Below are 15,678 nucleotides of genomic sequence, written 5' to 3'. Positions count from 1 at the left end.
TGTTTTATTTTACAAAAGCACAACGTTTTCTTGTTATTGAGTTTACACAAATAAAAGTAGTTGCGAATGATGTAGGCTATTATTATTTTCAGTATAACCAGAAATTATAGAGTATTTTATTTTAAGTTGTTTCCACTGTTGATAGGAAAATGCAAGTTCGCGCCGGCGACTCCGTGCCATGCAGTGCGCGCTCCACAATGCCACTCGGATATGCGTTAAAATCTTGTGTTTATTTGTAATAATCTTAGCCCTGAATTATTCTTGTCTAACCTGTATTATGACTGACATTTGCTTTTTAATTTACCCTCATCGGTAGCCTATACCACCATTAGCAGTTTTGCATTAAAGTATTTGCAATGACATCTCCTTGTCTAAAACTGATCGTATTGTCTAAAAAAAGAGTTATGACAGCTGCGTATACTTGACTGAACTTCACCCGCTGTCTAGCGCAGGCGCAGCACACACACATTTAACACTGCACAGCACAATTAAATAAAACCGGCTGGATGCAGATTAATATTTAATATTTCTGATATATAAATATTTATGTGAAACTTAAGTTGCACAGAAGAAAGCCCGTTCTAGACATGCCCTGTACAGTTTAAGACGCGGAATACGCAGAGGCAGCCACAGTATATGACCGATTATTTTAGCATGATGTATTTCCCATTGATAAATACATGGCAAATAGATCCGTCTCGTTGGATAAAAGGTGGAAAATAAAAGTGCTATTATAAAAGATTAAAAGTGGAAATAAAAATCAATAATAGGCTGAACTGTACCATGATAATATGTCCGTAACATTTATCACTCTCGTCTTTACATCAAAAGGCAGGTAGGCGTGTGTGACATATGTAGGCTATAAATCATTTTGAAAATTGAATAGAAATAAAGTTAAAATTTATGAATATAAGCGTGTTTAGCCTACTCAATTCACATGAAAAGAAAGAGACAGAAAAGAGAGAAGCTAGAATCAGTGAACGTATTTAATACTGACAAAATTACCAGGTTTGGGATTAATTAAAATCATGTCGGTTGAAGAACACGGCATACCTTTAAAATGTTATTAGTTTTATTATAAAACTACTACAATTTTACTACATACTGAATTGTTCGATGTTTCTCTGAGTTGTCTTTATTATGTTGGCTTAAGAAAGCCAGCATATATTTAAACATTATTATTATAATTTATTATTATTATTATTATGAGAAATTGACTCACCTAGAACTTTAATGCTTCACCAAACTCAGCTCAGACCTTCAGACTGGTCTGACTCGCTTATATCTTTTCTAACTGGTCAGACTTACTTTCCCAAAAAATCCATTGACTTTCGTTAACTGAGCAATGAAGGCTGTAATACTTAACGCTGTCCACTAGAGGGGGCGAGTCTAGTCTTTTCTACTCTCTTTCCCTGTTTGCATCAGTTTAAATGACAAATAAATGCATGAATTTCATTCATAAATAGGCCATATCTGTCTATCCATATATTTTAAGATATAGCCTACTAGTAAAAAAAAAATATGATTCAACAACACAAACATCTGTTTTTACTACTATAGCCTGCTTTTTGCCATGACTTGCCATACTGCCCAGAATAAACAATATTTTCTCCACACGAGATTTTTAAAAACCCTGCATGTAGTTTTTGTGAAGATAAGCGCATATCTTAAAAAAGGTTCCAGTTCTGTTTAGGCTAGTTTAAACATTATAAATTGTAGTTTGAAAGTTTGAAATGCTTGTTATGTTCCTAAATTTATATATTTAAACTTATCTATCTATCTATCTATCTATCTATCTATCTATCTATCTATCTATCTATCTATCTATCTATCTATCTATCTGTAGTATTTATTGACTGTGAGTTGTGGTTCCACACATTATTTTATTAAAGTGTATTTGTCAGTGCCGCACTCGTACTGACTCTTATTCTGCCTGACAGAAAGAAAAGCTGGGCTGCGTTCAGCCCCGACAAAACGTTGCACAACGTTTTTTAAACAGAAACGGTGATGCGTTGAACACTGTTCTGATGACGCAAGAGTTGCAACTATGGCAGCTGAGAAGGCCATTCTTTGTGTTCTTTGTGAAGAATTTTCGGAGCCTGATGAAGTCGGTATAAATATGTGTTTAATACGACAAAATATGCCCGATGTTACAGTTACTGCACTTGCCGTCGAGTGAAGGGATTGCTGAAACTGAAATGGAAGCACACATCTTACCTAATTCAGACTAAAACACATCTATTTAGCCTCACATACTGACTTTATTTGTAGTTCATACTGTTTTAATACCCTGTATTTTCTTTCTTATTTTTATGAAAAGCACTTAATTACCATTGTTTATTTCTATACCAAATGTCATACACTTGCAATGAAGCTAAAAATATAAACAACTACATCATTGTTGATATCCTATATTTTTACAATAAAACTTACGACAAACATGTCTTCTAATATCCTCAGTTGAGCTGCATCGAACACATTTGTAAATTACTTTCCTTGAACCCATTATGCGAGTTCACTTTAATACCGCATGCTTTATATACATGTTGCTGCTGATTGGACTGCAGTTCTGACACACCCACCAAACAAGAGAAAACCATAGACAGTATATAAACTGGACACAGCGACCCCATTGGATTCAACGGAGACAAGTGAAGTCAATTAGAAGCACTAACTTCCTGATGGTGGAGCGTACTGCGCAGACTCAAACTGAGCTTGACGACGTAGATGTGACGTGAGCAACCCGTCTATCTACTAGTAGCTGTACCAAGAGAAATCTGAATCATTCCCTTCCGAAACTTGCAGAGACGGAGATCGTGAGTAGGAGGTGTCTATGAGCTAGAAGCAGGAGAAACTTTTGCTAAGTATTCTGATTAATTACTTTGTCATTTTGCCTCCACGTCCCCCCGATTGGGCGCGAGCTTCTCCTCCTGTCCACACGGTAATCTCTCTACTGTGCGACAGAGAGTCGCGTGTTATGTTGTTTTCTTTATTTTTCAAAGGCATGACATTTTGTAGTCATTTTGAATGTACACAAATAAAAAATAAAAATGTTACTGTTTCGAATGACAGAGTATTAAACGACAGAATATGAAGTTATTTCCCCTGCTGAGCAACAAATCCAAGTGATGGCGCCGGCGCATCGCTCGCTCACACAACATCTAGGCTATTATCAGTTCACTTCTGGCATTGCTAACTTGACATCGCAGCCTGTTCATTATTAAAATAAAACACAGTCAACCAAACATATAAAACGTTATTCTGCTTAATTTAATTGGTCTGTTGTAGGCTACAATATAAAGGCTGTGCCACACAGTCCTACTTGCTGTTATTCCAAACTCATTTCCCTTACTGTGAAGATGCTGATTTAGCCTATACGTGTATATTGGGACTCGACTTAAGTATAAAGCCTTCTTTACATTACTAGTTAGCATCCAAATGTTACATTGCAAATATGGAAACTTTGGACCGAATGAGAGATGCACGAAACCAACGTCGGTAGCCTATGTTTCAGTTTCGATTCAAATAAATTAATTTAGGCTTTGGCTTTAAAATAGGCTAAATGTTGTTTATAATAAAGGGCACAATAGGCTATTTTATATAAGCTATTAGGCTATATTTTAATTATACGTGGCTACTTATTTTTCCTTCTTGTTGATTTCTGAATAGGCTAATAATAAAATGCGTTTGTTTCCCTTTCAACATGACCCAGTGCGCTGCGCACAAGCGCACATCTTTGAGATATAAATTAATACATTTTAATAAAACACAAGGCCTACATCATAAAACTCAGAAGAGTGTGTATTTTAATATCTCTGTTGTTCTCTGTTCTCCGTTTGTTAGATAATCAGTCTGAATGACAGTTCATGCGTTCACGTTAATATAGGCCTATCATATAGTCAATGCATTATTCTTTTCTTTTTGTATTAGTGTTACAAATATTTAATTTACAAATAATTATATTGATTTATATCTTCATTTATTATAAAAAAATAAATAAAAAAAATACTGGTGTGGGCGACCATGGTAGGCTAACAGCCGTCATTTGCCCTGCATAGTGCATACCCAGCTGATGCAAAGCGTATGTGAATTTATATACACACAGAATAAAGCCCTGTCTAGTATTTTCCCCAGTACGGGTTGTGTCGAGCCATTCGATAGTCTGGTTGTTTGATGAAAAAAAGCTGAAATGTAGTTGCAATAAACGCGTTAAGAATCCGCAAAATGGAGGACTCTTATTCTGCAGTGCAGAACTGAGGAAGAACTGATGACGGGAGAGTCTGATCTTCGGCTGACAAATCAGAGGAAAGGGGCGTTTCATTCCCGCCCACGTGTAGAAATCGAATATTCCAGCTGCTTCTTCACTTTAATACCTCAGAACGAAAAACGAAAAATCGAAAAAACGAAAACACGAAAAAGGAATCGTTTTCTCATTTTTCTACTTTCAATATTAAATAAAAAAACGACTGAACGAATGATAGACGGAATCAGAAGAGAAAAGCAATCTGAATGGGACATACATGCAAAATAAGAGTCTCTGTAATCTTGTAGCGGTCTGGCATGTGAGTGACCATGTCGGTCATGCTGTCTTCTGAGGTCCGCACCAGTGTGGGGCCAAACACCAGGGCCAGATTTCTAGGCTCCATCTGGAGAGCAAGGAGAGTCAGTTTTAGGGTAAATTTTATCAGAAATTACTCCTCAATGTAGGTGTTTCTTAAACTTCAGGAACTTTTATGTATATGCAAGTTTTTGATAATATAATTAACATATTAAAGTGTAGCAATAAAATAAATTTAACAATTATATTAATACTAATTATAAAAATTCCCACAGAGTCGCTTGATGTAAGTAAATGTTGGTCTAACTATTTTATGGTTTCTATGCTGCTATGTGTCAGAATATATGATAATGTAACTAGGCTATAGGCTTATTTATATTTAAAAACTATATTTAAACTTCCAAAAACCTGTAGAGTAGTGGTCTGGGTTCAAACATTCCGACACGCAAAGTGAAGCATTCACGTGACTGAAAAAAATTGAGGCTTCAGGCTTGTTCGACTTCATGCAGCTCTGCGCAGACCGATCGGCGGCTGACTTGAAGCAGTGCATGTCGGTTAGAAATTTTGTCTGACTTGATCCCATCCCATATGAAAAAAACCTGCATGCTTCATATACAGCAACCATATATCTTCCTTACTTAAATCGGCCAGAATTATCTTCTGTGTTTCATAGGCCAATACATGTCCTATACAAAATCAGACCGATTATGGCCCATTTCATACTAAATAGCACACATACAACTTGTAGGGGATTTTTGCGTTATATATGAATACTGTAAAAAGTCTTATATGAGTTTTACATGACAAAAGTATGCAAATGTGTATGGTATTAGTAGAAATATATAAAACTCATATAATATAAATCATTTAAAGTTCTTATATTGAATCATATGCTAGTCAAATTAAAGTCATATATAATTTATACACATTTTGTGTCATTTGTATATGTGTTTCATACAGATTTCATGTTTTGATGACCAACATCTGATTCACTATGCAGTTGGCAAATTTTTTAATTGTACAGTGCAGAAGCCGGTTCGAGGATCACTGTCAGAATATCACTGACCTTTATGAGGACATTTAAAAACAAATATTTATGAGTAATATTAACTGTGTTTATATGCCAGTAATATTAACTTTTTTATTCCCTCTAAACCTTTGTAAAAATTTAGTAAAAAATCCATACAACCACCGGTATAACTACATGGCATTGGCCTTTATTGTCGATGAGTAGCCTACAGCAATACAGCATATTTTATACTATTTTTAACACATATACAATATTGCCTACATTTAAACTCATGTAAGAAACATTTAGGCCTAAACATTCAAGTAATTCAAGTGTAATCAACCGGTGGTGGGGTGCATTGTTTTAATTGAGTCAATTTCTTATGCGTGTTAAATATTAATAATATTGATTTTATTTAAGTAATATTTGTGGTTCTTGAAACAGATCAGTTTAATTATCCATTCTCAAATATTGTGATGGAAATTTCACAAATATATTAGCTCAGTGTATTTTAAATAAATAATTGGTTAGTCAAATACTAACTTATTTTAGTGAAAAACTTCAAACTTAAATATAACTGTAAATTTCAGACAAAATTAATTGTTGGAGTTTTAGACAATTATTTCGGTATGTTCAACTCAAACTATCAATTAAATGATATTCAGAGATTTTATTAAGTGAATAAAGTTAATTATTGCTGTAATATTTACTAAGCCACTGAATTATTTTTTAGATTTTTTTAGAATTTATTTTTTATTTTACCCATAAGAATCACTTCGACATTTAGGAAAGTTTTATGTTTGTAGGTTAAGAATAGAACTGTTGTATACTAGTACTGTGGGGCGGCAGTGGCTCAGTGGTTCATGTAGATTGTCTACAAACCGGAAGGTTGGTGGTTCAATCCCCGGTTCCACCTGACCAAGTGTCGAGGTGTCCTTGAGCAAGACACCTAACCCCAGCTGCTCCCGACGAGCTGGATCGCCTTGCATGGCTGACACCGCCGTCGGTGTATGAATGAGTGAGTGAATGGGTGAATGTGAGGCAATATTGTAAAGCGCTTTGGTGGCCATTGGGTCTGTGAAAGCGCTATATAAATGCAGTCCATTTACCATTTACTGTGATAAAGTTTAGAGAAATTTTCACAAATGAAAATGAAATCTGGTGATGCAGGATTTAAAATGAAAACTATTGATATGTGAAATATGCAACTGTATCTTGTAGAACACACTCTAATAAATAATTTAGTAATTAATATGTGTGCTTGTGTGTTAAATGTTGTGTTTCATCTAAGGCTGATTATAACCATGATTGACTACAGGCATAGGGCTCGACTTAGGACAAGAACAAGCATGAGTTAAGTAAAGCCTTATACTGATTGGTAAACTGCACTGTGTTTTATACACGTCCATGCTGGACATTCATATTAAATTGAATGAGTGCGGATTTTCTAGCGCATTTACTTGAACTTCATAGGCAATATATCTATGGTTTAACCCATTTGAGAGGTGGCCAAAATCTGAATTTAAAATGGACTGAATAAGCTCTCTACGAACTTGACGAGCGATGCCGCGCTGACGGACCATACACTATAAAAAAAGAGTGACTGACATGTTACGTTATGCACATAAATCACTGTCACACACACTCTCTGAGTAATATTAAGTTACTGCATAATACATTTTCAACTAGCAGAATAGTACAGAATCACGATACAAAGTCTCACTTGTAGCCATGTCTTTTAACTATTATAATATTTCGAAGGGCAAAAATAGGAACTTTTAATTGGCTTTACATCATCAACTGTCACTTTAGCGCGAGGCCCTGTGCAGTCGCAGACTTGGTACTGTCAGTAGCATTACGTTATAGCATTACCTCCCCAGCCTGAGCTAACTCGATCACGTCAAGCTAGGTTGGCGTGATTTCAGATAGCCAGGCTCCTCAGCTCCACTCGCGCCCATTTTCTGTTATCCGGGAGTGACGCAAGGCCAAGATGGTGACGGCCGGCTCCGCCCACTTTAGGCTTCAAAAATGCTCTTCAGAAACCTACGGGTGACGTCACGGACACTACGTCCATATTTTTTTACAGTCTATGGATTCAACGGAGAAAAGTGAAGTCAATTAGAAGCTCTCACTTCCTGATGGCTGAGCGTACTGCGCAGACTCAAACTGAGCTTGACGACGTAGATGTGACGTGAGCAGCCTGTCTGTCTTCTAGTAGCTGTGCCAAGAGAAATCTGAATCATTCCCTTCCGAAACTTGCAGAGATGGAGAGTGTGAGTAGGAGGTGTCCACGAGGAGCAGGAGCAACTTTTGCTAAATATTCTGATGAATTATTTTGTCATTTTGCCTCCACGTCCCCCCGATTACCTGCGAGCTTCTCCTCCTGTTCATACAGTAATTTCTCTACTGTGCGACAGAGAGTCGCGTGGTTATGACGCAATCGTTAGCCTATTTTTACTAAACCTGCTTCTACGGGGCCATAATGTAAGATACAAGGTAATGGAGCCTTTTATACATTTTTGTGTTTTCTTTAGAAATAAATAATGGACAAATGGAGTCTTTAAACGCCTCAGATGTAAAGTTATTCGCTGTCAAAGTGACGCCAAAATGAATGGGAGTCAATGGAATGCTAACAGCAGGTGAGGGTCTGCTAATCAATGGCGGCGCCCAGGGAAGCTTCAATTTTTTATGAAACATTGCCCCCCTGCTTGATCCAGCGCCGACGCCACGTGACTGTGACGTATGCCATCAAAGTACCGCGAGAGCGATTTGAGAGTAGCCGGAGAACTCAGCCAGCGCAGCTTCTCAAGAGCGGCTGCACTGGGCTGCAGGAGCTCTGATGACGACACAGCTGTTTCACGATTGGCCGGATTCACCACATGACAAAGATCACATGTGTTTCGTGTTTATTCGAACACCTTTAGTTCCTCTAAAGCTCACAAATAATTTTTTATAACAGTAAACAATCTTTTCATGTAGTTGCGATGTTATATTGTGTCATTGTTAATCAAATTAAAACTGATTAAAAAACGTAGACTCCACTTCATTGATAGTAGCTTATGTTGAACTTAATTCTTGTTCAAACAGACGCTGTATGAAGCAGTACATAAAGTATTGAATGAAAATGTCTCTGAAACATTATTTGGCAAATATTGCATTTATTTCACTTCAGCTGTGGTAAAGTATGCAAACACGTGAGCGGTCACTACGGGAACCAGAAAGTGTCCGACTTCACGTCTCCGTTTGCAGCTCCTCCCCGCCTGCACGCGGCTACTCTCGCCAATCGGATACATCCAGCCGCAGCCGAACACAACTTTCGTTTTTCGTTGATCACGTGTTTCTCTGAAAACAACACGCGCTCCGGCACGGAGCTTCATGAGAAATTGCACTTGCTTAATACGCGCTTTGAAGCTTCAGTTTCAAATGTAACTTTGAAAATGTAACTACTTTATTTCCTATGCTATATTGGTAATAATTAAGTGTTGTTTTATACATCAATTTGCTCAACTGGTAACTCTGCTCTGTTAGCCTTTATATTGTGTATATATTTTGTATTCTGTTTACTAAAAGCACTTCATTTAGGGGCCAAGCCCCGAAGGGGCTGAGGCACCTATTGTATCTGTTAGTTTTCTTCTTCTTATTTTTCCCGAATGGGAGTCAATGGCAGCCCTATCAACGGAACATAGAAAAATGATGAAATTTGGTACACTTCTAGTGATGGTAATGAATAGTAATTGGACCAATTTTTGAGCCTCTAGGACCAAATCTATAGCGCCACCACCAGTTCAAAAATTCAACATTGAAATGGTTATAACTTTTGAACCCTTTGATCCACAGAAATGAAACTTAGTACACCTGATTCCTCTCATCATGCTGATCACAACCGATATAATACATTAAGACTCCGCCCATTACAGTAGTAGCCATTTTGAAAAGTACAGTATTACGTTTTTTCGCTACTCCTCCTTCAAATTTTGTTCAATTGTGTCCAAACATATGCTCAAATGATCTTCGGACTGAGCCGCAAAGAAATGACTGAACAGATTTTTTTGTTATACTGGAAAAAAATAATTATGATGTCGCAAAGTTAATGAGGTCGACCCAAAATTGGCTAAGAGGCTGTATCTCGGCCAAAGTTTGATCAATCGAAACGAAAATTGGTACACTTCATTGGAAGCACGATCTTAGGTTCCATGCCAAAGTTGGGAACAGCGCCACCTACGGGTCATGAGATATGAGAAATTGCTATTTTGGCCAATAACTTTTGAACAGTTTGTCAGAAAATCATAAATGTGGTATCTATGGATTCCTTGCATCATGCCGAATCCGTGGATATCGATTTTGCTTGGATGGGATGTACCACGTGTCCGCCATTTTGAATTTGCAATAACTTTTAAACTATTTGACATATCTTCACAAAATTTTGTATGGATGATCAACACAATGCCCTGAAGGTACCTGAGAACGTTGAACACAGCGCCACCTAGTGTTCCAGAGGTATAAGGTGTTTTTCAAATATGCTTATAACTTTTGAAGTTATAGGTTAAAATTTGATCTCTTTATGTCATTACGTTCCTTGGATTATGCCGATTCCGACGATATCACATTTGTCATTTTCCAAGAATGTGACTGTCCGCCATATTGAAGCAAATTGTAAATAAATGTGATATCGTCGGAATCGGCATAATCCAAGGAACGTAATGACATAAAGAAATCAAATTTTAACCTATAACTTCAAAAGTTATAAGCATATTTGCAAAACTCCTTATACCTCTGGAACACTAGGTGGCGCTGTGTTCAAAGTTCTCAGGTACCTTCAGGGCATTGTGTTGATCATCCATACAAAATTTTGTGAAGATATGTCAAATAGTTTTAAAGTTATTGGGGTGGTGGTGGCGCAATGGATAAGACACATGCCTTTGGTGTGAGAGACCCGGGTTTGAATCCACTGTGAGACACCAATGTGTCCCTGAGCAAGACACTTAACCCCTAGTTGCTCCAGAGGCGTGCGACCTCTGACATATATAGCAATTGTAAGTTGCTTTGGATAAAAGCGTCAGCTAAATGTAAACAGTTTTTTTCGCTACTCCTCCTTCAAATCTTGCTCAATTTTGCCCAAAGTTTGCTCAGATGATCTTTGGACCGAGCCGCACAGAAATGACTGAACAGATTTTTGATATTCACTACCGTTCCCGAGATATTCGTCTGCAAAGTTGACCTAGCCTGTGTTTGTTGCCTTATGCTAGTTAGCTTAGCATAATAATTGGTTAGCATGCTAACCAAATGCCATTCTTTCTAATGTGGCCCTTCAGCTATCAAGTTAACTATAAACTACATTAGCATAGCATGCTAATCTGGTTAACATGCTTTTTTGTGCTTATTCTTACACTGAAGCCTCTCCTCTGCAGCTTTACAATTCACGTCCTCTGAGTAGTGCAAGTTGCTAAACCACGTGTCATGAATCCCGAACCATTCCAGTCGTGGGTTTGAGTCCTGTGTGGAACAACTTTAAAATTTTGTATAAAGTTGTCATTTCAATTCCTTCCGGCTCTGCACTGCTGTTGGTGCTTAAATGCTCGCTGCGCTACTGTGCTTGATGTACATTTAGTGTATATTCAATTTCTGCTCTTTATGTTCTTCTGGCTCCGCACTGCTGTTGTTGCTTAAATGCTCGCTGCGCTGCTGTGCTTACAGTATTTGCTGTGCTTGATGTACATTTACATGTACATTTAATTTCTGATGTTTTGTTCTTCCGGCTCCACACTGCTGTTGGGGCTTAAATGCTTGCTGCGCTGCAGTGCTTACAGTACTTGCTGTGCTTGATTTACATGATGTGCTGGCTGTGCTTGCTGTGCGCCATACTTGTTCTGCTTGCGGTGCGTTTAAGGGCTTGGCCCTGTATCGCTGCTTGCAGCTATATTTGTGTATTGTTTTTGATAGTTTCACTCTCCTTTGAAGCATATTGGAGTAAACATCAGGAGTTTTGAAAACTACACCCTGGCTCCAGTCTTTATTTGAAGGGAGTTTGGCTTGCTGCTGAATTGTGTTCACAAATATGGAAACACACAAGGAGAGCAGTTCAGGTGTCTTGCCAGGATCAAACGAACCATCGGGCCACCATTTTGAAATTTGTAATAAATTTGACATATCGTAGAGAAAGAGTTTTTAGCCAGACAAAATCCCCTTGTCTTTCCTGATAGTTATTTGTATGAAAGATACAGATTTTCCGCAGAAGGAATGTCTTATCTTTGCGAACTTCTTGAGCCGCACATAGTCGAATTTATGCACTTACTGTACCGCAAATGGTATTGCGTTGCGTTTTTTTCTGTTGCAAGTGGTACATACTTGCACGGTGGGTGACGCACAGAAGCTAGGGGAAAACACGGTTTGTCGAACCATTCGTAAGGTGGTCCTCGCTCTGCAGGAGTACATGAATAGTTTCATTAATAGTGTTCCCCGTACATTTATCGACCATGTCCATAAAAGAGGGCTTTTATAAAATTGCCGGTAAGATATATTGATAGGGTGACATCACATGAACAAAATATTTTTTTTTTTCAAAAAGCAAATTGCACAAATGTACTATACAATATAATACATGTTAAGAATTATTTTAAATCTTTATTATTATTCTGTTAATCTTATGATAGGATTCCCTAGCTTTCTTAGTAGTACAAATACGTTCTATATTTATGTAAAATGATGTATGTGTAGCCTATGTGTTGTGATGGCTAAGGCCACACTGAATGAACACTTAATTTGAATAGTTCTAGTTTACTTTGAATATGACATTGATATTTTGTTTGTTCTAGAGGATTAATGGTTTTGTCTACTTATTTACTAATTATTTTGTTTCTTTAAATGTTATTTACCCAAACACATGTTGTCTTTTGGTGCTGTAAACCCCAATGAGCAACAAAGTCAATAATCATTTATTTCTAGAGTGCACGCTAGTGAGTAAATGAGACCACAACCAAGTTATGGGTTTAACATTTTATTTAAGTGTGTTTAAATGTGTACATCTTACCCGTGGTTCCACCGAGGTCCATGACTGCAGCATGGAATAAAGGCTTGGAATTAAAAGGGCGCGGCCTTTCCTGGTGTCCTTTATATACTCGGTTGGGAATTATGGGAAATTTAGTTTTTGGGATAATATGTTTTAGGGGGTTGTGTGTTAATTTGAATGTGTTTAAAATATGTTTTGTGTGTGTATGTTTAAGTGTATTTTTATTATGGCTTTATGATAAATGTGATTTTTTATTTTGTTTATTTGAGTTTGTGTATAGATGTTCCTTTTCCCTTTTAAGTTTGATTGAGAATTGAGAACTTGTGAGACCCCTGTAATCATAAGAATGGTTTGGTCCAGCTTGTTAAAAGGGCTTCATTTATTGTGGCTGAGTTAGTTCGGGTGAGGGATCCCTGTGAAAACATCTGAGACCCAGAACTCCGTTGTGTGCTGCTGATGCACCATTTATCAGTCAGTGGTTTTGTTTGTTTGTTTGTTTGTTTGTTTGTTTGTTTGTTTGTTTGTTTGTTTGTTTGTTGCACAAAGTGTTGTCAATAAGTAAGTGTTGTAGTCAATAAAATTACACTTTGTTGACTCCATGAATGTCTCCTGAAAATGTAATGGAAGAACCCTTACAAGATGGTGGCAGCGGTGGGATTCTGTCCAGGAGGAGACTGTCTGTAGAGAGTCAAGTTCTAGAAGATGGTGCCTAAGAGAGCAGTACGTGCTGTTGTTCCTGCTGATGTCCAGAGCGCTCCAGATGAGGGTGAGATGCTGACGGAGGATGCAACAGGTGTGGCTGGGCAGGTGTCTGAAGAGGAGTCGGAGGGTGATGTACTGGAGCTGAAGCGGATGTTTCGACGGTTCATGCAGGATCAGCAAGAGAGAGATACCCGTCAGATACAAGAAGCAGCTCGACAAGAGACGAGATGGAAATCGCTTCAGCTTCAGTTCCGTCTCCTACAGGATGAGGTCAGCCAGCGAACTCCGTTGGAGGATTTGCAAGACAGGGGAGCCGCTGAGCCAGAGGAATCGCCTAGAGCTTCTGTTGGCTCCCACATTATGAGCCATGGTTATGCGCTGAAAGAACCAAAGATTCAACAATTGTGTGAAGCGGATGACATCGAGCATTATTTAACCACGTTTGAACGGATTGCTGAGGTATGCAGATGGCCAAGGGAAGATTGGGCCATTAGACTCATTCCATTGCTGACTGGCAAGGCACGCAGTGCATATGTGGCCATGGATGTCGCAGACGCAAGTGACTACGTGCAGGTAAAGGAGGCTATTTTGAAGAAGTATTCCATCAATCATGAAACGTATCGACAGAGATTTCGTGCTATGGAGGTGCTGGAAGAAGAGACCCCTAAAGAGCTGTATGTTCGACTGAAAGACTTATATCAAAAGTGGGTGAGACCGGCAGAGAGATCGAACCAGGAGATCGGAGAGATTATTGTCCTTGAACAATTTCTGCGGCTGCTTAGCCCGGAGTTACAGACGTGGATCAAAGAGCACGGCCCGCCGACAGCTGAGGAGGCGGCGCATCTGGCTGATGTTTTTGTGGCGGCGCGACGAAGAGCTGAGCCCTGGAGTCTCACTCGCTGGAAGACAGCACGAGATGGATCTTCTCGACGACCGATTTCAACATCTCAAGGAAGTAGGTTCACAACTGAGGCAAGTGGAAAACGAACTGAGAACTCTGGTGTCTCTGTTTTAGAGACTATTAAGTGTTATAAATGTGGTCAAATGGGTCATAAAAAGCCAATGTGTCCGCAATTGACAAAAACACTTACTAATATGTGTTATGTGCCACGAGAAACCATACCTGAACCTGCGAACATTCCCGTTCCAAAGCAAGTGATAAGAACTGTTGAGTTGAATGGGAAAAAAGTCTCTGCCTTGATAGATACAGGTTGCACGCAGACCTTAGTTGAATCAGAACTTGTACCTGAATTGGGTGTTAGTGGTGATACCCCGGTAATAGTGAGATGTGTTCACGGGGAGGAGCGTCAGTATTCTGTCACTGATGTATATATGGGTATAGCGGGGCGAACCTATTTGATGAGGGTAGGACTGTCACAGAACTTACCATACCCAGTTATTTTAGGTCATGACTTTCCTGCGCTGATGGATTTGTTACCTCTTAGGGATACTTGTAATGTAGTTCTGACGCGGGCCCAAAGCAGACAGAATGAATGTGAGGAAGAGGAAAACTCATTGTTGTCATTACCATTTTTTGATTCTGAACTGGCTGTGAATCAATGTAAAGAAAAGAAGTCTAGGAGGGAAAGAAAACAGGAAACATTTAAGAGAACTGTAGTGCAGACTAGGGAACTAAAAGAGCCTGACAAACTGTTGAATGCTGATCAGATTCCAATACCTGAAGATTTGAGGTAGTTGCAGAAAGAGGATGCTGAAATTTCTAGATTGTATTCCCAGGTGGTAGAGGCAGCTCAAACAGGGTCAAATGTATTCATGTTTCAAGGGAAATCTTTTTGTGTAATGAATGATTTGCTGTATCGTAAAACAGAGGATAAATTACAAGTGGTGTTACCTGTTAGCGTACGTAATACAGTAATGATGCTGGGGCATTCCATTCCGTGGACTGGACATTTGGGGAGGCGAAAGACTCATTCTAGAATTAGTAAACATTTTTACTGGTTGGGAATGTCTAAGGACATCGCTGAATTTTGTAAAGCTTGCCCTGAATGCCAATGCTGTGAAATTCGCAAACCTTGTAAAGCACCGTTAATACCCTTACCAGTCATTGATGTTCCCTTTCAGCGGCTGGGAATGGACATTGTAGGTCCACTGGAACGGAGTAAGACCGGCTATAAGTATATGTTAGTCATTTGCGATTATGCGACACGGTTTCCAGAAGTTTTTCCGTTAAAAAACATCAAAGCTAAGGCTATCGCTTCATGTCTGGTTCAGTTTTTTTCTAGAGTAGGTATTCCAAAAGAAATACTGACCGATAGAGGAACGAATTTCACATCTCAATTTCTGCAACAGGTGTATCAGCTGTTAGGAATAAAAGGATTAAAAACAACTCCCTATCATCCGGAGACGGACGGGTTGGTAGAGAGATTTAATCAAACTCTTGTG

At 38.6% G+C, this 15,678-nt stretch overlaps 1 protein-coding gene across 7 annotated transcripts in view; it reads right to left on the bottom strand.

Moving 5' to 3' along the window:
• arhgap23b (Rho GTPase activating protein 23b) overlaps positions 1-15,678 on the bottom strand; it is a 551,994-nt gene that overhangs the window by 9,232 nt on the left and 527,084 nt on the right. For all 7 annotated transcript variants that reach the window (XM_082152677.1, XM_082152678.1, XM_082152673.1 and 4 more), the window contains one exon: positions 4,521-4,646. In XM_082152677.1, the coding sequence (XP_082008803.1) occupies positions 4,521-4,646 (126 nt within the window). The remainder of the gene's footprint in view (positions 1-4,520; positions 4,647-15,678) is intronic.

The sequence above is a fragment of the Leuciscus leuciscus genome, assembly GCF_965113295.1.
Source record: "Leuciscus leuciscus genome assembly, chromosome: 21".
Taxonomy (NCBI): Eukaryota; Metazoa; Chordata; class Actinopteri; order Cypriniformes; family Leuciscidae; genus Leuciscus; species Leuciscus leuciscus.
This window is presented reverse-complemented; position numbering and strand designations above follow the sequence as displayed.